The sequence below is a fragment of the Oncorhynchus kisutch genome, linkage group LG13, assembly GCF_002021735.2.
Source record: "Oncorhynchus kisutch isolate 150728-3 linkage group LG13, Okis_V2, whole genome shotgun sequence".
Taxonomy (NCBI): domain Eukaryota; kingdom Metazoa; phylum Chordata; class Actinopteri; order Salmoniformes; family Salmonidae; genus Oncorhynchus; species Oncorhynchus kisutch.
Window position 1 is genome coordinate 64480456 of NC_034186.2, and position 24968 is coordinate 64505423.

The window sequence follows — 24968 nt, forward strand, 5'->3', positions numbered from 1 at the left end:
CATCAGTCAGGAAGTTAAAGCTTGGTCGCAAATGGGTCTTACAAATAGACAACGACCCCAAGCATTCTCAAAATGGCTTAAGGACAACAAAGTCAAGGTATTGAAGTGGCCATCCCAAAGCCCTGACCTCAATCCTATAGAAAATGTGTGAGCCGAACTGAAAAAGCGTGTGCGAGCAAGGAGGCCTACAAACCTGACTCAGTTACACCAGCTCTGTCAGGAAGAGTGGGCCAAAATTCACCCAACTCATTGTGGGAAGCTTGTGGAAGGCTACCCGAAACATTTGTCCCAAGTTAAACAATTTAAAGGCAATGCTACCAAATACTAATTGAGTGCATGTAAACTTCTGACCCACTGGGAATGTGATGAAATAAATATAATCTGAAATAAATCATTCTCTCTACTATTATTCTGACATTTCACATTCTTAAAATAAAGTGGTGATCCTAACTGACCTAAGACAGGGAATTTTTACTCTGATTAAATGTCAGGAATTGTGAAAAACTGAGTTTAAATGTGTTTGGCTAAGGTGTATGTAAACTTCCAACTTCAACTGTATATCGATCTTAATGGATTTGAAAACTCATCATTGTATGATTGTATTGATTGCTAAATGAACGCAGGTGTCGATGGTAGAGGCCATTCCAGGCCTGATCAACGCCATCCGGATGATCCACAGGATTTCCCGCTACTACAACACCTCAGAGAAGATCACCTCCCTGTTTGTCAAGGTCATTATTGCTATGATACTGTATTTAACCACCAAGAAGACTAGGTGACTGTAAATCTCCTAAAAGCTGGCAAATGTATTACATTTCCCCATTGGAAGGGTATTGAAATGAATATGGTCAATTCTTCTTTGATGTTCACGGTGCATTTGGCCTCACCACCTGGTCTCATGTTAGCTGAAGTGCTGTCTACTTTCCTTCCAAGCCTGTTAACCAGTCATCCCATCGAGGTTGCTTATTAGAGAGGCACGCAAAATGTATCCTTTTTTATTCTGTATCTCCATGTCTTAGGTTACCAACCAGATGATTACAGCATGTAAGACTTACATCACCAACAACGGGTCTGCGTCCATATGGGACCAGCCTCAGGGTGTTGTAGCTGAGAAACTGAAAGCTGCTATCCACCTAAACCAGGTACTGCTTTCATATACCAAGTACTTGTTCAACACACTTTAACCAGATCATTTCAAATACTGTGATAAATCAAGGCACAAAAATGTCAGTTTTGAAAGTACAGGCCCTTAAGAGCTTTAATCTATAAATCATTTATTATCTCTAGTGTAATACCGTCACATCCTTTACACACTTCTCACAAATGAACTATTTTACAGTATAACTTCCTTTCCATGCTGCTCCAATGACTTTTCATCTGGATCCCATCTATCTCATTATAGGAGTACCAGAAGTGCTTCCACAAGACCAAGAAGAAGCTGGAGCAGAGTCCCTCCGAGAGGCAGTTTGATTTCAGTGAGATGTACATCTTTGGGAAGTTTGAGACGTTCCAACGACGCCTCTATAAGATCCTCAACATGTTCAGCACCATCACTACCTACTCAGCCCTACAGGACTCCAAGATAGAAGGCCTGGAAACTATGGCAACCACGTTTCAGGTACACAGTCTGGAGATTAGAGTACTTTGTGGACGTTACCCTTTTAGACATAACTTTTTTAATCATTTTTGTAAATCAATTACATTTTTAGACGTTACCTTTTTTTAACGTTACCTTTTAGACGCTACCTTTTTAGATGTTGCCTTTTTACACGTTACCTTTTAGACGTTACCTTTTTACACATTACCTTTTAGACGTTACCTTTTTACACGTTACCTTTTTACACGTTACCTTTTTACACGTTACCTTTTTACATGTTACCTTTTGGACGTTAACTTTTTAGACGTTACCTTTTTACACGTTACCTTTTTACATGTTACCTTTTTACATGTTACCTTTTTACACGCTACCTTTTAGACGTTACCTTTTAGACGTTACCTTTTTACATGTTACCTTTTGGACGATAGCTTTTTAGACGTTACCTTTTCACACGTTACCTTTTTAGACGTTACCTTTTTAGTCGTTACCTTTTTAGACGTTACCTTTTTAGACGTTACCTTTTTACATGTTACCTTTTAGACGTTACCTTTTGGACGTTAGCTTTTTAGACGTTAGCTTTTTAGACGTTACCTTTTTAGACGTTATCTTTTTAGATGTTTTTCCTTGCAACTGTAGTAATGTTAGTTCTGCTCTTTCTATTGCTTCCGCTGGACAGACTGCAGAAATGCAGGGGACATGGGAGGTAACTTTTGCCACATAGTTTTTTTTCGTCCTTGTTTTTGTCCATCAGTGCATGCCTCATCATCATCATCATCAACTCTAGCAAGCATATAGCCATACTAAACTCCTGACTGTAATGATCAGGAGCCATTTCACAAAGTAAAAAGTCATATTTGTTACTCATCACAAAACGTGTCCTCAATTTATTGGATTGCGTTGAACAGCATTAGTTTTAATGAGCAGAAGCTGATCCATTAATTACTTAGTCCTGATGTCCTTTTGTGAAGATTGACAGTTTGTTCACAGGAGCCAGGATATACATATTTCATGGTAAGCTGCTCATTGGAGAAATGACTGCTATTTTATACACTGCTGTTCATCCCTGCCATTGTAGATGGAGGATCTTTAAATAGGGATGGTGTCCAGCCAGAAGCTGCATGTCATCATCATTCTACATTCTATAGTATGTGGCCTACTACTCTGATTAAAATTTTATTAAACCCAACAGTCTCACAACATTCAACGGAAACGTTGTTGACAGTCTTTTGGCTTTGGTTGGAATGAATACAGACACAAGAAATGATCAAAAGCCTCAAGAACTTTGGAAAGAATGAAAAATAACCTGTCTGCCTTTTATTTTCAGAGCATTGTATTGAGCATAAAGAAAAAGCAATACAGTTTCCTTGATCAGAGAAGAACAGACTTTGATCAGGACTATGATGAGTTTTGTAAAAATACCGCTGCCTTGCATGTAAGTCCACATTTAATAGCAAACTTACCGGTAAATCATAACAAAACACTTCTGAATAATCTCATAATTTACTTGCACAATTGTTTGTTGTGTTCATTTGCTTTCAGAATCAGCTAAAGACCTTCATGGATAACACATTCGATAACATTCAAAACACAGAGAGGGCTTTGAATGTACTGAAGAAATGTGAAAGGTACCGTTATTTCAATCCACCTCGATTTCAAACTAACCTTTAATTCATTTCAGTCCATTTAACAGCCATTTCATTCATTCTTCATTTGATATCAAAATCTCCCCTTACATCACTAAGACTGGGCATCCCAGACCTGGGCATCGATGAGAAGTACCAGCAGATCCTTCAGAACTATGGGAGAGACATAGAGATGGTGTCCCGTAACTACACCAAGCAGAAGATGGATCCCCCCATTGGCCGGGACCTGCCCCCGGTAGCCGGTAAGATCCTGTGGGCCCGCCAGCTGTACCGGAGGATCCAGGAACCCATGGATCTGTTTCAGGAATCCCCTGGGGTGCTGGCTACGCCCGAGGCCAAACGCATCATCAGGAACTACAACAGGGTGGCCAGGGTGCTGCTAGAGTTTGAGATGCTCTACCACAGTGGATGGATGAAGCAGGTGAGACAGGGCCCCTCCTGGTTGTCTTATTTATTGTGATCTTAAAGGCAAAACTTAATCAGCATTCCTACTCTGAGACTCTTGATACTGTCTCTGGTGTACTGGCTGGACCAATACTCCAGAAGCATAGCAGCGTTAACTGTTACTGTTATTAATCTGTAGCCTGGTCCCAGATCTGTGCTGTCGTAGTTGGCAAGACTGATATTACTTTTGATTGACTTGTTCATTTCCCACAGACATACTGTAGATGACTCATATGACTCATACACTCTCTTGCTCTCTCTCGCTCCGTCTCTCTCCGTCTCTCTCTCTCTCTCTCGCGCGCTCTCTCGCTTGCTCTCTCCCTCTCTCTGGTCTCTCTCACTCTCTCTCACTCACTCTCTCACACTCATGCTGTCTCCCTCCATTTCTCTCTCTCTCTTTCCCTCTACATCTCTCTCTGTCACGACTTCCGCCGAAGTCAGTCCCTCTCCTTGTTCGGGCGGTGTTCGGCGGTTGACGTCACCGACCTTCTAGCCATCCCTGATCCATTTTTCATTTTCCATTAGTTTTGTCTTGTCTTCCTTCACACCTGGTTCCAATCCCATCAATTACATGTTGTGTATCTAACCCTCTGTTTCCCCTCATGTCCTTGTCGGAGATTGTTTGATTGTATGTTTCTGTATTATGTGTTGGTGCGCGACGGGTTTTGTACCCACTTTTTATTATTTTGTCATTTTGGTTTTGGAGTTTTGTGAAGCACTGATTAAACAACTCTGTTTATACCAAGATCGATTCTCCTGCGCCTGACTTCCCTGCCACCAACACGCACCCATTACACTCTCTCTCTCTCTTTCTCTCTCTCTCTCTCTCTCTCTCTCTCTCTCTCTCTCTCTCTCTCTCTCTCTCTCTCTCTCTCTCTTTCTCTTTCTCTATCTCACTCTTTCCCACTCCCCAGATCGAGGAGGTCAGACTGGGCCTCCAGGCCTCTTTGCTGGTCAAATGTCCCGATACGGGGGACCTGTTTGTCAACTTTGACCCTCAGATCCTGACTCAGATTAGGGAGACAGACTGCATGACCAGGATGAGGCTGGAGATTCCTCCCTTTGCAGCCATCTTACAGCAGAAACAAGATGCCCTCAAGAAGAACTACAACAAGCTGCAGGTACTCTATGTTTTCCATGATGCCTTTTGATCAACTGACGCATATTGAGCATGATACTGTATCCTGTATCTTTAAAAAGCTTTACATACACTCAACGGCAGTAATACAAGGGCTGTCATTTGATGATTAGAAGACATTATAAGGATGAAGACATTATAACGGCAGGTATTAAGTAAAGTGTATTAAGTAAAATTTCTCTATTTCTGACGCACATCCACAGCTGGTTCTGACGGAGAACGCCAGGGTCCGGGCTAAGATCCAGAGTGCCTTTGGGCAACTGGTGATGCCTCATGTTGCTAAGGTAGACGAAGCTATTCTGCCAGGCCTGACCTCCCTCAACTGGACCTCACTGAACATCGAGAAATACCTCAGCCGCATCAACAGTGCTCTCAGTATGTAACCATGTCCAATCTAACCTTGTCAGCACTGTACTGTCCTCTGTCATAGCACCATACTATAAAACAGGAGAACAATCTCACCACAATAACCAGAACCGTAAGTACACCGAAACTTTCACGTAATTTGATCGCAGCTAATTGTGCCTGATCAACTCATGTCAAATATCCCATTGGAAAAAGTTATATCTGCTGTCCCAGTGGGCAAAGCTGATTGTAACTGCTGTTTCCTTGTGACCCCCGGTGACACCGTGGTGCTGTGCATGACCTCTGACCTGTAACCTGTGTGTCCAGCGGACCTGGAGCTGCTAATGGACAGAGTGAATGACCTGGTGGAGTTCAGGATAGACGCTGTGCTGCAGGAGATGAGTGGAGCCACACTGTGGGTTCTGCCCCTGGAGGAACCTTTCAGCTGTGAAGAGTTCATTCAGACCACCAGGGTAAACAAAGATTCCCTCTGCATTACTCATGTGTTATACACATACATGCTTGTTAGGCATAATAATTGCGTCATCAACAGCCTGTAATGGTAACACAGTCACCCATCGTCAGTGCTAACAACATTGACCAGACAAAACAGTACATTTAGTCCAGTACTAGTTTCGTATAAACAGTCTTTATGCATATAGGACCAGCGGTAAGCAACCCTGGTCCTGGAGTGTTGCAGGTACTTAATGTATTTGATTTAACTGACCTGGTCAGTACCTGCAGCACCTGCAGCACTCCAGGAACAGGGTTGCCTACCCCTGATATAGGCCCATGTACTTCTGTTATGTCATGGTAGGAGCTGTGTATACAGGGAGCTCAGAGTCTCCATGCCAAGAGTTCCCTGGTGGAGGAGGCAACCAACGAACTCATCAACATGCTGCTGGAGTTTGAGCTGAACAAGGAGGGGGACGAGGAACTGCAAGAGGAGAGCAGGACTGATATGGACCTAGTGGAGAGTGAAGGTACTGTAACCTACTGTTTTAACTGTGATAATCATGATGCAGCAAAACTCAAACAGAGAGTAATAACAGGGTCAGCAAAATACAAGGGAAAGGGTACAATAGCAAAATGATTGCTCAGGTGCACAAAGACTGACTGTTACAGACTGAAAATGAGAACATGTGCGTGCCTGTGTACATGCAGGTGTATTCACGTCTGTTCATGCCTCTTCCCAGGGGAGGAGGGTAAGTCAGAGGGTCGCATCAACCTGCTGTCTCGTAACACCACGGCAGCGAGCATCACAGGCCCCCCGTCTCCCCTGGTGAAGAGGAAGAAGAAGAAAGACCTACTGGAGGTGATGGAGGAGGAGGCTGAAGAGCTTCTGTCCCACTTCAACCACCGTAACGTGGACGCCCTGCTGAGGCTCACACGCAACACCCTGGAGACCCTCCGCAAACGCCTCCACGCCTCCTCACTACTGCACTTCCTGAGTAAGTTCCATCAATCTAATGTATTTATAAAGCCCCTTTTACATTAGCAGTTGTCACAAAGTGCCACCCTTTGAGCTCAACCCTATCCATGTTGGAGTAAGGTGGGGCCGTCATGAGGGTTTCCCATTCCATTTCTCACTACTTCAATATCGGCCCACCACCCACAGCAGAGAGTGATTCCCCCAGCCGTCTGAAGGGCAGTGGTCAGCAGCCTATCTTCAGGACCAGTGTGACCCTGTCCATCCCCAACATCGCCATGGTCCCAGCCCTGGATGAGGTCCAGCAGGCTCTGAACCGGGCTGTGGAGAGTGTGGTCAGTGTTAGCAAAGGAGTCGGCCAGTGGAGCAAGGAGAGGATCTCCAAGGTGGGCTTGTCGTGGCTTAAAGCTTAAAGCTTCAATATCAAATCATTTCCGGTAATAATTAAGTACCTTACTGTTATTGTTTTCAATTAGAAGGGAAAAAATTGCTTCATAGCAAAGAGCTATTTCTCAAGCAATAATTTGGTAGGACTGTCTGAGTGTGGTCTGAGTGGGGAGGGGAAAACTGAAACTAGCTGTTATCGTCAGGCCAAAACTCCATCCCACCAAAACAGGCTGAAATGTCAGGCAGTCTTTTCAAACAGCTCGTACAATTATCATTTTCATATTATTCCAACATCATAGTGTGGAATTATATATAAAACACTTTCAAATTAAATCATGAGATTAAGGTTTTAGTTTTTCTTAGAACAAACACCAAACATGAATTATTCTGTTCATGCCAACACAGAGGAAGATGAGTGAGAGAGGCATGGCTGCTCTGAGACAGGACAAGAGTGACAGTGAGTCAGAGGACGGAGAGACCACCTACAGGAGCCTGGCTGATGGCAGTACCTCAGACATCTCCGCCTCTGTGACCCAGGCCATACCCTACCAGGCCAGGAACTACTACAAGAGTGTGTCTGAGAACAAGGAGATCATCAAGCTGGTGTCTGTGCTCAGCACCTCCATCAACTCTACCAAGAAGGTACATACAGGTGTACACACAAAATAAAAAATAAAAAGTCTGTTTCTCCTGTTTTCCTAATGTTCTGACCTTAGTGTGTCAAATTCTAACTATCTTGTGTTTGATACTGACACCTATCCCCTAAGATGTTGATGTGAAAAGGAGACCTAAATCAAATCAGTTAAATTCAAACTTTATTGAAAGTGCATTTAAGAGCTGGCTGTTGTGTTGTTAACCAGGATGTGGTGAATGCTCTGGACCGCTTCAGTCGTTACCACCACATCTGGAGGAAGGAGCGAGAGGACACCATCCAGAAGTTCAGCCAGGGCAGCCCTCTGCTGTCTGAGTTTGAGTCCCAGATCCTCTACTACAAAGACCTGGAGCTGGAGATCAACGCTGAGCCTGAGTACATCACTGTGGGAGCTCTGGCCCTCTATACAGGTAGAGTACATCACTGTGGGAGCTCTGGCCCTCTATACAGGTAGAGTACCTCACTGTGGGAGCTCTGGCCCTCTATACAGGTAGAGTACCTCACTGTGGGAGCTCTGGCCCTCTATACAGGTAGAGTACATCACTGTGGGAGCTCTGGCCCTCTATACAGGTAGAGTACCTCACTGTGGGAGCTCTGGCCCTCTATACAGGTAGAGTACCTCACTGTGGGAGCTCTGCCCCTCTATACAGGTAGAGTACATCACTGTGGGAGCTCTGGCCCTCTATACAGGTAGAGTACCTCACTGTGGGAGCTCTGGCCCTCTATACAGGTAGAGTACCTCACTGTGGGAGCTCTGGCCCTCTATACAGGTAGAGTACATCACTGTGGGAGCTCTGGCCCTTTATACAGGTAGAGTACATCACTGTGGAGCTCTGGCCCTCTATACAGGTGGAGTACATCACTGTGGGAGCTCTGGTCCTCTATACAGGTAGAGTACATCACTGTGGGAGCTCTGGTCCTCTATACAGGTAGAGTACATCACTGTGGGAGCTCTTGCCAACTGCATAGGTAGAATACGTCACTGTAGGAGAACTGGCCCTCTACACGGGTACATAGCCGTGGGAAGTAGAGGGATGAATAAAAAATAAAAATACAGGTAACTGTAGACTGACCTGTATCTCTCTAAAACTTTCTCCCCGTTATGTGAAATGTTGGGCTATTTCAAAGCAATTGACTGCTAATCCCCTGCATTAACCTCACAAGACAACAAAATATAACTGCACATGTTCTTAGTAGAATTTCGCAATACTGTTGTTTCATTTTTTCAACACTGCATGAATATCTGACTATTATCAGACTAATATCTGATTTGTTGTTGAACAGCTGACCTGAAGATGGCCCTGACTGCGGAGACTAAGAGCTGGATGGTGGACTATGGCCTGCACTGTAACAGGAAGTACCGGACAGATATGGAGAACATCTTCACGTTAGTGGATGAGGCGGCAAAGAAACTGAACCGACCAATCAAAGACTTGGATGACATCCGCATCGCCATGGCATCGCTGAAGGAGATCAGAGAGCAGCAGATCTCCATTGACTTCCATGTGGGACCCATAGAGGTAGAGAACACAAATGCACACTTCTTTCAGAGAGACAGTGGTGGAAAGAGTACCCAATTGTCATATTTGAGTAAAAGTATAGCCTTAATAGAAAGTAACTCAGGTAAAATTGAATGTGAGCCAGTAAAATAGTACCTGGGTAAAAGTCTAAAAGTATTTGGTTTTAAATATACTTAAGTATCAAAAGTAAATGTATAAATAATAAACATTCCTTATATTAAGCAAAGCAGACAGCACCATTTTCTGGTTTTTAAAATGTATGGATAGCCAGGGGCACACTCCAACATTCAGATATGATTTACAAAATGTGCTTTTGTGTCTAGTGAGTCTGCCAAGCCAGAGGGTGTAGGGATGACCATGTGTTTTCATGAAAAATGCTTGAATTTCACCATTTTCCTGTCCTGCTAAGCATTCAAAATGTATTGAGTACTTTTGGTTGTCAGGGAAAATGTATGGAGTAAAAAGTACTATATTTTCTTTAGGAATGTAGTGAAGCAAAAGTAAAAGTAGTCAAAAATATGAAGAGTAAAGTACAGATACCCAGAAAAACTACTTAAGTAGTACTTTAAAGTATTTTACTTAAGTACTTTACACCACTGCAGAGATACTGTATGAATAATTCACTGAGACTATTTGCAGTATCCACTTTCATTCAGTAGGAGGCAAATCTTAATTCCCACCTATGTCAAATTTCTACTTAGTCTACGGGCATTGGTATCAATGGGTGATAATTCAACTTAGGTGGAAGTTAGGATTTGCCCATAGTTTGATTAAGTCCTTGAAGTCTGTATTTGGTTGTGAGAAGACACTGGAGATCTGTGTTGTACCATGTGTCTGTTCAGTGCTGTGCCTTCTCCTTTCCTAGGAGTCCTATGCCATGCTCCATAAGTACGGCCTGGTAGTGGCGAAGGAGGAGGCAGAGAAGGTGGACACACTGCGCTACACCTGGGAGAAGCTGCTAGCCCGCAGCACAGAGGTCCAGAATGAGCTGGTGTCCCTGCAGCCCAACTTCAGAGGAGAGCTCATAGACAATGTGCAGACGTTTGTGGAGGACTGTGGACACTTCTATCAGGACTATGACAAGGTTCAGACACGTCTCACAGCTACACCTAACACCAAGACTGTCTAGGTCTTACTCACAGCTACACCTAACACCAAGGCTGTCTAGGTCTTACTCACAGCTACACCCAACACCAAGGCTGTCTAGGTCTTACTCACAGCTACACCTAACACCAAGGCTGTCTAGGTCTTACTCACAGCTACACCTAACGCCAAGGCTGTCGAGGTGTTACTCACAGCTACACCTAACACCTAGGCTGTCTGGGTCTTACTCACAGCTACATCTAACACCTAGGCTGTCCAGGTCTTACTCACAGCTACACCTAACATCTAGGCTGTCTAGGTCTTACTCACAGCTACACCTAACACCAAGGCTGTCTAGGTCTTACTCACAGCTACACCTAACACCAATACTGTCTAGGTCTTACTCACAGCTACACCTAACACCAAGGCTGTCTAGGTCTTACTCACAGCTACACCTAACATCTAGGCTGTCTAGGTCTTACTCACAGCTACACCTAACACCTAGGCTGTCTAGGTCTTACTCACAGCTAAACCTAACACCAAGGCGGTCTAGGTCTTACTCACAGCTACACCTAACACCAATACTGTCTAGGTCTTACTCACAGCTACACCTAACACCAAGGCTGTCTAGGTCTTACTCACAGCTACACCTAACACCTAGACTGTCTGGGTCTTACTCACAGCTACATCTAACACCTAGGCTGTCTAGGTCTTACTCACAGCTACACCTAACATCTAGGCTGTCTAGGTCTTACTCACAGCTACACGTAACACCAAGGCTGTCTAGGTCTTACTCACAGCTACACGTAACACCAAGGCTGTCTAGGTCTTACTCACAGCAACATGTAACACCAAGGCTGTCTAGGTCTTACTCACAGCTACATGTAACACCAAGGCTGTCTAGGTCTTACTCACAGCTACACGTAACACCAAGGCTGTCTAGGTCTTACTCACAGCTACATGTAACACCAAGGCTGTCTAGGTCTTACTCACAGCTACACCGAACACCAAGGCTGTCTAGGTCTTACTCACAGGTACACCTAACACCAAGGCTGTCGAGGTGTTACTCACAGCTACACCTAACACCTAGGCTGTCTGGGTCTTACTCACAGCTACATCTAACACCTAGGCTGTCTAGGTCTTACTCACAGCTACACCTAACATCTAGGCTGTCTAGGTCTTACTCACAGCTACACCTAACACCAAGGCTGTCTAGGTCTTACTCACAGCTACACCTAACACCAATACTGTCTAGGTCTTACTCACAGCTACACCTAACATCTAGGCTGTCTAGGTATTACTCACAGCTACACCTAACACCTAGGCTGTCTAGGTCTTACTCACAGCTACACCTAACACCAAGGCTGTCTAGGTCTTACTCACAGCTAAACCTAACACCAATACTGTCTAGGTCTTACTCACAGCTACACCTAACACCAAGGCTGTCTAGGTCTTACTCACAGCTACACCTAACACCTAGACTGTCTGGGTCTTACTCACAGCTACATCTAACACCTAGGCTGTCTAGGTCTTACTCACAGCTACACCTAACATCTAGGCTGTCTAGGTCTTACTCACAGCTACACGTAACACCAAGGCTGTCTAGGTCTTACTCACAGCTACACGTAACACCAAGGCTGTCTAGGTCTTACTCACAGCAACATGTAACACCAAGGCTGTCTAGGTCTTACTCACAGCTACACGTAACACCAAGGCTGTCTAGGTCTTACTCACAGCAACATGTAACACCAAGGCTGTCTAGGTCTTACTCACAGCTACATGTAACACCAAGGCTGTCTAGGTCTTACTCACAGCTACACGTAACACCAAGGCTGTCTAGGTCTTACTCACAGCAACATGTAACACCAAGGCTGTCTAGGTCTTACTCACAGCTACATGTAACACCAAGGCTGTCTAGGTCTTACTCACAGCTACACGTAACACCAAGGCTGTCTAGGTCTTACTCACAGCTACACCCAACACCAAGGCTGTCTAGGTCTTACTCACAGCTACACCTAACACCAAGGCTGTCTAGGTCTTACTCACAGGTACACCTAACACCAAGGCTGTCGAGGTGTTACTCACAGCTACACCTAACACCTAGGCTGTCTGGGTCTTACTCACAGCTACATCTAACACCTAGGCTGTCTAGGTCTTACTCACAGCTACACCTAACATCTAGGCTGTCTAGGTCTTACTCACAGCTACACCTAACACCAAGGCTGTCTAGGTCTTACTCACAGCTACACCTAACACCAATACTGTCTAGGTCTTACTCACAGCTACACCTAACATCTAGGCTGTCTAGGTATTACTCACAGCTACACCTAACACCTAGGCTGTCTAGGTCTTACTCACAGCTACACCTAACACCTAGGCTGTCTAGGTCTTACTCACAGCTACACCTAACACCAAGGCTGTCTAGGTCTTACTCACAGCTACACCTAACACCTAGACTGTCTGGGTCTTACTCACAGCTACATCTAACACCTAGGCTGTCTAGGTCTTACTCACAGCTACACCTAACATCTAGGCTGTCTAGGTCTTACTCACAGCTACACGTAACACCAAGGCTGTCTAGGTCTTACTCACAGCTACACGTAACACCAAGGCTGTCTAGGTCTTACTCACAGCAACATGTAACACCAAGGCTGTCTAGGTCTTACTCACAGCTACACGTAACACCAAGGCTGTCTAGGTCTTACTCACAGCAACATGTAACACCAAGGCTGTCTAGGTCTTACTCACAGCTACATGTAACACCAAGGCTGTCTAGGTCTTACTCACAGCTACACGTAACACCAAGGCTGTCTAGGTCTTACTCACAGCAACATGTAACACCAAGGCTGTCTAGGTCTTACTCACAGCTACATGTAACACCAAGGCTGTCTAGGTCTTACTCACAGCTACACGTAACACCAAGGCTGTCTAGGTCTTACTCACAGCTACACCCAACACCAAGGCTGTCTAGGTCTTACTCACAGCTACACCTAACACCAAGGCTGTCTAGGTCTTACTCACAGGTACACCTAACACCAAGGCTGTCGAGGTGTTACTCACAGCTACACCTAACACCTAGGCTGTCTGGGTCTTACTCACAGCTACATCTAACACCTAGGCTGTCTAGGTCTTACTCACAGCTACACCTAACATCTAGGCTGTCTAGGTCTTACTCACAGCTACACCTAACACCAAGGCTGTCTAGGTCTTACTCACAGCTACACCTAACACCAATACTGTCTAGGTCTTACTCACAGCTACACCTAACACCAAGGCTGTCTAGGTCTTACTCACAGCTACACCTAACATCTAGGCTGTCTAGGTCTTACTCACAGCTACACCTAACACCTAGGCTGTCTAGGTCTTACTCACAGCTAAACCTAACACCAAGGCGGTCTAGGTCTTACTCACAGCTACACCTAACACCAATACTGTCTAGGTCTTACTCACAGCTACACCTAACACCAAGGCTGTCTAGGTCTTACTCACAGCTACACCTAACACCTAGACTGTCTGGGTCTTACTCACAGCTACATCTAACACCTAGGCTGTCTAGGTCTTACTCACAGCTACACCTAACATCTAGGCTGTCTAGGTCTTACTCACAGCTACACGTAACACCAAGGCTGTCTAGGTCTTACTCACAGCTACACGTAACACCAAGGCTGTCTAGGTCTTACTCACAGCAACATGTAACACCAAGGCTGTCTAGGTCTTACTCACAGCTACATGTAACACCAAGGCTGTCTAGGTCTTACTCACAGCTACACGTAACACCAAGGCTGTCTAGGTCTTACTCACAGCTACATGTAACACCAAGGCTGTCTAGGTCTTACTCACAGCTACACCGAACACCAAGGCTGTCTAGGTCTTACTCACAGGTACACCTAACACCAAGGCTGTCGAGGTGTTACTCACAGCTACACCTAACACCTAGGCTGTCTGGGTCTTACTCACAGCTACATCTAACACCTAGGCTGTCTAGGTCTTACTCACAGCTACACCTAACATCTAGGCTGTCTAGGTCTTACTCACAGCTACACCTAACACCAAGGCTGTCTAGGTCTTACTCACAGCTACACCTAACACCAATGCTGTCTAGGTCTTACTCACAGCTACACCTAACATCTAGGCTGTCTAGGTATTACTCACAGCTACACCTAACACCTAGGCTGTCTAGGTCTTACTCACAGCTACACCTAACACCTAGGCTGTCTAGGTCTTACTCACAGCTACACCTAACATCTAGGCTGTCTAGGTCTTACTCACAGCTACACGTAACACCAAGGCTGTCTAGGTCTTACTCACAGCTACACGTAACACCAAGGCTGTCTAGGTCTTACTCACAGCAACATGTAACACCAAGGCTGTCTAGGTCTTACTCACAGCTACATGTAACACCAAGGCTGTCTAGGTCTTACTCACAGCTACACGTAACACCAAGGCTGTCTAGGTCTTACTCACAGCAACATGTAACACCAAGGCTGTCTAGGTCTTACTCACAGCTACATGTAACACCAAGGCTGTCTAGGTCTTACTCACAGCTACACGTAACACCAAGGCTGTCTAGGTCTTACTCACAGCTACATGTAACACCAAGGCTGTCTAGGTCTTACTCACAGCTACACCTAACACCAAGGCTGTCTAGGTCTTACTCACAGGTACACCTAACACCAAGGCTGTCGAGGTGTTACTCACAGCTACACCTAACACCTAGGCTGTCTGGGTCTTACTCACAGCTACATCTAACACCAAGGCTGTCTAGGTCTTACTCACAGCTACACGTAACACCAAGGCTGTCTAGGTCTTACTCACAGCAACATGTAACACCAAGGCTGTCTAGGTCTTACTCACAGCTACATGTAACACCAAGGCTGTCTAGGTCTTACTCACAGCTACACGTAACACCAAGGCTGTCTAGGTCTTACTCACAGCAACATGTAACACCAAGGCTGTCTAGGTCTTACTCACAGCTACATGTAACACCAAGGCTGTCTAGGTCTTACTCACAGCTACACGTAACACCAAGGCTGTCTAGGTCTTACTCACAGCTACACCCAACACCAAGGCTGTCTAGGTCTTACTCACAGCTACACCTAACACCAAGGCTGTCTAGGTCTTACTCACAGGTACACCTAACACCAAGGCTGTCGAGGTGTTACTCACAGCTACACCTAACACCTAGGCTGTCTGGGTCTTACTCACAGCTACATCTAACACCTAGGCTGTCTAGGTCTTACTCACAGCTACACCTAACATCTAGGCTGTCTAGGTCTTACTCACAGCTACACCTAACACAAGGCTGTCTAGGTCTTACTCACAGCTACACCTAACACCAATACTGTCTAGGTCTTACTCACAGCTACACCTAACACCAAGGCTGTCTAGGTCTTACTCACAGCTACACCTAACATCTAGGCTGTCTAGGTCTTACTCACAGCTACACCTAACATCTAGGCTGTCTAGGTCTTACTCACAGCTACACCTAACACCTAGGCTGTCTAGGTCTTACTCACAGCTACACCTAACACCAAGGCTGTCTAGGTCTTACCACAGCTCACAGCTACACCTAACACCTAGACTGTCTGGGTCTTACTCACAGCTACATCTAACACCTAGGCTTTCTAGGTCTTACTCACAGCTACACCTAACATCTAGGCTGTCTAGGTCTTACTCACAGCTACACGTAACACCAAGGCTGTCTAGGTCTTACTCACAGCTACACGTAACACCAAGGCTGTCTAGGTCTTACTCACAGCTACACCTAACATCTAGGCTGTCTAGGTCTTACTCACAGCTACACGTAACACCAAGGCTGTCTAGGTCTTACTCACAGCTACACGTAACACCAAGGCTGTCTAGGTCTTACTCACAGCAACATGTAACACCAAGGCTGTCTAGGTCTTACTCACAGCTACATGTAACACCAAGGCTGTCTAGGTCTTACTCACAGCTACACGTAACACCAAGGCTGTCTAGGTCTTACTCACAGCTACATGTAACACCAAGGCTGTCTAGGTCTTACTCACAGCTACACCTAACACCAAGGCTGTCTAGGTCTTACTCACAGCTACATGTAACACCAAGGCTGTCTAGGTCTTACTCACAGCTACACGTAACACCAAGGCTGTCTAGGTCTTACTCACAGCTACATGTAACACCAAGGCTGTCTAGGTCTTATTCACAGCTACATGTAACACCAAGGCTGTCTAGGTCTTACTCACAGCTACATGTAACACCAAGGCTGTCTAGGTCTTACTCACAGCTACACGTAACACCAAGGCTGTCTAGGTCTTACTCACAGCTACATGTAACACCAAGGCTGTCTAGGTCTTACTCACAGCTACACCTAACATCTAGGCTGTCTAGGTCTTACTCACAGCTACACCTAACACCTAGGCTGTCTAGGTCTTACTCACAGCTAAACCTAACACCAAGGCGGTCTAGGTCTTACTCACAGCTACACCTAACACCAATACTGTCTAGGTCTTACTCACAGCTACACCTAACACCAAGGCTGTCTAGGTCTTACTCACAGCTACACCTAACACCTAGACTGTCTGGGTCTTACTCACAGCTACATCTAACACCTAGGCTGTCTAGGTCTTACTCACAGCTACACCTAACATCTAGGCTGTCTAGGTCTTACTCACAGCTACACGTAACACCAAGGCTGTCTAGGTCTTACTCACAGCTACACGTAACACCAAGGCTGTCTAGGTCTTACTCACAGCAACATGTAACACCAAGGCTGTCTAGGTCTTACTCACAGCTACATGTAACACCAAGGCTGTCTAGGTCTTACTCACAGCTACACGTAACACCAAGGCTGTCTAGGTCTTACTCACAGCTACATGTAACACCAAGGCTGTCTAGGTCTTACTCACAGCTACACCGAACACCAAGGCTGTCTAGGTCTTACTCACAGGTACACCTAACACCAAGGCTGTCGAGGTGTTACTCACAGCTACACCTAACACCTAGGCTGTCTGGGTCTTACTCACAGCTACATCTAACACCTAGGCTGTCTAGGTCTTACTCACAGCTACACCTAACATCTAGGCTGTCTAGGTCTTACTCACAGCTACACCTAACACCAAGGCTGTCTAGGTCTTACTCACAGCTACACCTAACACCAATACTGTCTAGGTCTTACTCACAGCTACACCTAACATCTAGGCTGTCTAGGTATTACTCACAGCTACACCTAACACCTAGGCTGTCTAGGTCTTACTCACAGCTACACCTAACACCTAGGCTGTCTAGGTCTTACTCACAGCTACACCTAACATCTAGGCTGTCTAGGTCTTACTCACAGCTACACGTAACACCAAGGCTGTCTAGGTCTTACTCACAGCTACACGTAACACCAAGGCTGTCTAGGTCTTACTCACAGCAACATGTAACACCAAGGCTGTCTAGGTCTTACTCACAGCTACATGTAACACCAAGGCTGTCTAGGTCTTACTCACAGCTACACGTAACACCAAGGCTGTCTAGGTCTTACTCACAGCAACATGTAACACCAAGGCTGTCTAGGTCTTACTCACAGCTACATGTAACACCAAGGCTGTCTAGGTCTTACTCACAGCTACACGTAACACCAAGGCTGTCTAGGTCTTACTCACAGCTACATGTAACACCAAGGCTGTCTAGGTCTTACTCACAGCTACACCTAACACCAAGGCTGTCTAGGTCTTACTCACAGGTACACCTAACACCAAGGCTGTCGAGGTGTTACTCACAGCTACACCTAACACCTAGGCTGTCTGGGTCTTACTCACAGCTACATCTAACACCAAGGCTGTCTAGGTCTTACTCACAGCTACACGTAACACCAAGGCTGTCTAGGTCTTACTCACAGCAACATGTAACACCAAGGCTGTCTAGGTCTTACTCACAGCTACATGTAACACCAAGGCTGTCTAGGTCTTACTCACAGCTACACGTAACACCAAGGCTGTCTAGGTCTTACTCACAGCAACATGTAACACCAAGGCTGTCTAGGTCTTACTCACAGCTACATGTAACACCAAGGCTGTCTAGGTCTTACTCACAGCTACACGTAACACCAAGGCTGTCTAGGTCTTACTCACAGCTACACCCAACACCAAGGCTGTCTAGGTCTTACTCACAGCTACACCTAACACCAAGGCTGTCTAGGTCTTACTCACAGGTACACCTAACACCAAGGCTGTCGAGGTGTTACTCACAGCTACACCTAACACCTAGGCTGTCTGGGTCTTACTCACAGCTACATCTAACACCTAGGCTGTCTAGGTCTTACTCACAGCTACACCTAACATCTAGGCTGTCTAGGTCTTACTCACAGCTACACCTAACACCAAGGCTGTCTAGGTCTTACTCACAGCTACACCTAACACCAATACTGTCTAGGTCTTACTCACAGCTACACCTAACACCAAGGCTGTCTAGGTCTTACTCACAGCTACACCTAACATCTAGGCTGTCTAGGTCTTACTCACAGCTACACCTAACATCTAGGCTGTCTAGGTCTTACTCACAGCTACACCTAACACCTAGGCTGTCTAGGTCTTACTCACAGCTACACCTAACACCAAGGCTGTCTAGGTCTTACTCACAGCTACACGTAACACCAATACTGTCTAGGTCTTACTCACAGCTACACCTAACATCTAGGCTGTCTAGGTCTTACTCACAGCTACACGTAACACCAAGGCTGTCTAGGTCTTACTCACAGCTACACGTAACACCAAGGCTGTCTAGGTCTTACTCACAGCAACATGTAACACCAAGGCTGTCTAGGTCTTACTCACAGCTACACCTAACATCTAGGCTGTCTAGGTCTTACTCACAGCTACACGTAACACCAAGGCTGTCTAGGTCTTACTCACAGCTACACGTAACACCAAGGCTGTCTAGGTCTTACTCACAGCAACATGTAACACCAAGGCTGTCTAGGTCTTACTCACAGCTACATGTAACACCAAGGCTGTCTAGGTCTTACTCACAGCTACACGTAACACCAAGGCTGTCTAGGTCTTACTCACAGCTACATGTAACACCAAGGCTGTCTAGGTCTTACTCACAGCTACACCTAACACCAAGGCTGTCTAGGTCTTACTCACAGCTACATGTAACACCAAGGCTGTCTAGGTCTTACTCACAGCTACACGTAACACCAAGGCTGTCTAGGTCTTACTCACAGCTACATGTAACACCAAGGCTGTCTAGGTCTTACTCACAGCTACATGTAACACCAAGGCTGTCTAGGTCTTACTCACAGCTACATGTAACACCAAGGCTGTCTAGGTCTTACTCACAGCTACACCTAACATCTAGGCTGTCTAGGTCTTACTCACAGCTACACCTAACACCAAGGCTGTCTAGGTCTTACTCACAGCTACACCTAACACCAATACTGTCTAGGTCTTACTCACAGCTACACCTAACACCAAGGCTGTCTAGGTCTTACTCACAGCTACACCTAACATCTAGGCTGTCTAGGTCTTACTCACAGCTACACCTAACACCTAGGCTGTCTAGGTCTTACTCACAGCTAAACCTAACACCAAGGCTGTCTAGGTCTTACTCACAGCTACACCTAACACCAATACTGTCTAGGTCTTACTCACAGCTACACCTAACACCAAGGCTGTCTAGGTCTTACTCACAGCTACACCTAACACCTAGACTGTCTGGGTCTTACTCACAGCTACATCTAACACCTAGGCTTTCTAGGTCTTACTCACAGCTACACCTAACATCTAGGCTGTCTAGGTCTTACTCACAGCTACACGTAACACCAAGGCTGTCTAGGTCTTACTCACAGCTACACGTAACACCAAGGCTGTCTAGGTCTTACTCACAGCTACACCTAACATCTAGGCTGTCTAGGTCTTACTCACAGCTACACGTAACACCAAGGCTGTCTAGGTCTTACTCACAGCTACACGTAACACCAAGGCTGTCTAGGTCTTACTCACAGCAACATGTAACACCAAGGCTGTCTAGGTCTTACTCACAGCTACATGTAACACCAAGGCTGTCTAGGTCTTACTCACAGCTACACGTAACACCAAGGCTGTCTAGGTCTTACTCACAGCTACATGTAACACCAAGGCTGTCTAGGTCTTACTCACAGCTACACCTAACACCAAGGCTGTCTAGGTCTTACTCACAGCTACATGTAACACCAAGGCTGTCTAGGTCTTACTCACAGCTACACGTAACACCAAGGCTGTCTAGGTCTTACTCACAGCTACATGTAACACCAAGGCTGTCTAGGTCTTATTCACAGCTACATGTAACACCAAGGCTGTCTAGGTCTTACTCACAGCTACATGTAACACCAAGGCTGTCTAGGTCTTACTCACAGCTACACGTAACACCAAGGCTGTCTAGGTCTTACTCACAGCTACATGTAACACCAAGGCTGTCTAGGTCTTACTCACAGCTACACGTAACACCAAGGCTGTCTAGGTCTTACTCACAGCAACATGTAACACCAATGCTGTCTAGGTCTTACTCACAGCTACATGTAACACCAAGGCTGTCTAGGTCTTACTCACAGCTACATGTAACACCAAGGCTGTCTAGGTCTTACTCACAGCTACACGTAACACCAAGGCTGTCTAGGTCTTACTCACAGCTACATGTAACACCAAGGCTGTCTAGGTCTTACTCACAGCTACATGTAACACCAAGGCTGTCTAGGTCTTACTCACAGCTACATCTAACACCTAGGCTGTCTATGTCTTACTCACAGCTACACCTAACATCTAGGCTGTCTAGGTCTTACTCACAGCTACACCTAACACCAAGGCTGTCTAGGTCTTACTCACAGCTACACCTAACACCAATACTGTCTAGGTCTTACTCACAGCTACACCTAACACCAAGGCTGTCTAGGTCTTACTCACAGCTACACCTAACATCTAGGCTGTCTAGGTCTTACTCACAGCTACACCTAACACCTAGGCTGTCTAGGTCTTACTCACAGCTAAACCTAACACCAAGGCTGTCTAGGTCTTACTCACAGCTACACCTAACACCAATACTGTCTAGGTCTTACTCACAGCTACACCTAACACCAAGGCTGTCTAGGTCTTACTCACAGCTACATGTAACACCAAGGCTGTCTAGGTCTTACTCACAGCTACATGTAACACCAAGGCTGTCTAGGTCTTACTCACAGCTACATGTAACACCAAGGCTGTCTAGGTCTTACTCACAGCTACACCTAACATCTAGGCTGTCTAGGTCTTACTCACAGCTACACCTAACACCAAGGCTGTCTAGGTCTTACTCACAGCTACACCTAACACCAATACTGTCTAGGTCTTACTCACAGCTACACCTAACACCAATACTGTCTAGGTCTTACTCACAGCTACACCTAACACCAAGGCTGTCTAGGTCTTACTCACCGCTACATCTAACACCTAGGCTGTCTAGGTCTTACTCACAGCTACACCTAACATCTAGGCTGTCTAGGTCTTACTCACAGCTACACCTAACACCAAGGCTGTCTAGGTCTTACTCACAGCTACACCTAACACCAATACTGTCTAGGTCTTACTCACAGCTACACCTAACACCAAGGCTGTCTAGGTCTTACTCACAGCTACACCTAACATCTAGGCTGTCTAGGTCTTACTCACAGCTACACCTAACACCTAGGCTGTCTAGGTCTTACTCACAGCTAAACCTAACACCAAGGCTGTCTAGGTCTTACTCACAGCTACACCTAACACCAATACTGTCTAGGTCTTACTCACAGCTACACCTAACACCAAGGCTGTCTAGGTCTTACTCACAGCTACACCTAACACCTAGACTGTCTGGGTTTTACTCACAGCTACATCTAACACCTAGGCTGTCTAGGTCTTACTCACAGCTACACCTAACATCTAGGCTGTCTAGGTCTTACTCACAGCTACACGTAACACCAAGGCTGTCTAGGTCTTACTCACAGCTACACGTAACACCAAGGCTGTCTAGGTCTTACTCACAGCAACATGTAACACCAAGGCTGTCTAGGTCTTACTCACAGCTACATGTAACACCAAGGCTGTCTAGGTCTTACTCACAGCTACACGTAACACCAAGGCTGTCTAGGTCTTACTCACAGCTACATGTAACACCAAGGCTGTCTAGGTCTTACTCACAGCTACACCTAACACCAAGGCTGTCTAGGTCTTACTCACATCTACATGTAACACCAAGGCTGTCTAGGTCTTACTCACAGCTACACGTAACACCAAGGCTGTCTAGGTCTTACTCACAGCTACATGTAACACCAAGGCTGTCTAGGTCTTACTCACAGCTACATGTAACACCAAGGCTGTCTAGGTCTTACTCACAGCTACATGTAACACCAAGGCTGTCTAGGTCTTACTCACAGCTACACGTAACACCAAGGCTGTCTAGGTCTTACTCACAGCTACATGTAACACCAAGGCTGTCTAGGTCTTACTCACAGCTACACGTAACACCAAGGCTGTCTAGGTCTTACTCACAGCAACATGTAACACCAATGCTGTCTAGGTCTTACTCACAGCTACATGTAACACCAAGGCTGTCTAGGTCTTACTCACAGCTACACGTAACACCAAGGCTGTCTAGGTCTTACTCACAGCTACATGTAACACCAAGGCTGTCTAGGTCTTACTCACAGCTACACGTAACACCAAGGCTGTCTAGGTCTTACTCACAGCTACATGTAACACCAAGGCTGTCTAGGTCTTACTCACAGCTACACCTAACATCTAGGCTGTCTAGGTCTTACTCACAGCTACACGTAACACCAAGGCTGTCTAGGTCTTACTCACAGCTACACGTAACACCAAGGCTGTCTAGGTCTTACTCACAGCAACATGTAACACCAAGGCTGTCTAGGTCTTACTCACAGCTACATGTAACACCAAGGCTGTCTAGGTCTTACTCACAGCTACATGTAACACCAAGGCTGTCTAGGTCTTACTCACAGCTACATGTAACACCAAGGCTGTCTAGGTCTTACTCACAGCTACACGTAACACCAAGGCTGTCTAGGTCTTACTCACAGCTACATGTAACACCAAGGCTGTCTAGGTCTTACTCACAGCTACACGTAACACCAAGGCTGTCTAGGTCTTACTCACAGCAACATGTAACACCAATGCTGTCTAGGTCTTACTCACAGCTACATGTAACACCAAGGCTGTCTAGGTCTTACTCACAGCTACACGTAACACCAAGGCTGTCTAGGTCTTACTCACAGCTACATGTAACACCAAGGCTGTCTAGGTCTTACTCACAGCTACACGTAACACCAAGGCTGTCTAGGTCTTACTCACAGCTACATGTAACACCAAGGCTGTCTAGGTCTTACTCACAGCTACACCTAACATCTAGGCTGTCTAGGTCTTACTCACAGCTACACGTAACACCAAGGCTGTCTAGGTCTTACTCACAGCTACACGTAACACCAAGGCTGTCTAGGTCTTACTCACAGCAACATGTAACACCAAGGCTGTCTAGGTCTTACTCACAGCTACATGTAACACCAAGGCTGTCTAGGTCTTACTCACAGCTACACGTAACACCAAGGCTGTCTAGGTCTTACTCACAGCTACATGTAACACCAAGGCTGTCTAGGTCTTACTCACAGCTACACCTAACACCAAGGCTGTCTAGGTCTTACTCACATCTACATGTAACACCAAGGCTGTCTAGGTCTTACTCACAGCTACACGTAACACCAAGGCTGTCTAGGTCTTACTCACAGCTACATGTAACACCAAGGCTGTCTAGGTCTTACTCACAGCTACATGTAACACCAAGGCTGTCTAGGTCTTACTCACAGCTACATGTAACACCAAGGCTGTCTAGGTCTTACTCACAGCTACACGTAACACCAAGGCTGTCTAGGTCTTACTCACAGCTACATGTAACACCAAGGCTGTCTAGGTCTTACTCACAGCTACACATAACACCAAGGCTGTCTAGGTCTTACTCACAGCAACATGTAACACCAATGCTGTCTAGGTCTTACTCACAGCTACATGTAACACCAAGGCTGTCTAGGTCTTACTCACAGCTACACGTAACACCAAGGCTGTCTAGGTCTTACTCACAGCTACATGTAACACCAAGGCTGTCTAGGTCTTACTCACAGCTACATGTAACACCAAGGCTGTCTAGGTCTTACTCACAGCTACACGTAACACCAAGGCTGTCTAGGTCTTACTCACAGCTACATGTAACACCAAGGCTGTCTAGGTCTTACTCACAGCTACATGTAACACCAAGGCTGTCTAGGTCTTACTCACAGCTACATGTAACACCAAGGCTGTCTAGGTCTTACTCACAGCTACATGTAACACCAAGGCTGTCTAGGTCTTACTCACAGCTACATGTAACACCAAGGCTGTCTAGGTCTTACTCACAGCTACATGTAACACCAAGGCTGTCTAGGTCTTACTCACAGCTACACCCAACACCAAGGCTGTCTAGGTCTTACTCACAGCTACACCTAACACCAAGGCTGTCTGGGTCTTAGACATTTCTATTTCTATTACAGTTAACTTGGCACGCTCTAACTAAGACTGCTAGCTAATTGCTGACGCAGGCTGTGTTTCATTCCCAGGACGGTCCCATGGTTGTCGGACTGGCTCCCCAAGACGCTAGTGACAGTCTCATCATGTTTCAGGTGAGTACAGTGTGTATCTTCAAGATAGGAATCTACAGTATATACCTCTCTGC

General features: G+C 45.9%; 1 protein-coding gene across 1 annotated transcript in view; it reads left to right on the forward strand.

Moving 5' to 3' along the window:
* Positions 1–24968, forward strand: part of LOC109901699 (dynein heavy chain 5, axonemal) — an 80846-nt gene that overhangs the window by 9256 nt on the left and 46622 nt on the right. The window contains exons 9-25 of the mRNA XM_031786918.1: positions 624–731; positions 1020–1142; positions 1403–1618; positions 2922–3029; positions 3137–3222; positions 3340–3661; positions 4599–4805; positions 5026–5197; positions 5495–5640; positions 5985–6150; positions 6364–6618; positions 6786–6982; positions 7389–7625; positions 7844–8045; positions 8920–9155; positions 10021–10239; positions 24853–24915. Of these exons, the coding sequence (XP_031642778.1) occupies positions 624–731; positions 1020–1142; positions 1403–1618; positions 2922–3029; positions 3137–3222; positions 3340–3661; positions 4599–4805; positions 5026–5197; positions 5495–5640; positions 5985–6150; positions 6364–6618; positions 6786–6982; positions 7389–7625; positions 7844–8045; positions 8920–9155; positions 10021–10239; positions 24853–24915 (3063 nt within the window). The remainder of the gene's footprint in view (positions 1–623; positions 732–1019; positions 1143–1402; positions 1619–2921; positions 3030–3136; positions 3223–3339; positions 3662–4598; positions 4806–5025; positions 5198–5494; positions 5641–5984; positions 6151–6363; positions 6619–6785; positions 6983–7388; positions 7626–7843; positions 8046–8919; positions 9156–10020; positions 10240–24852; positions 24916–24968) is intronic.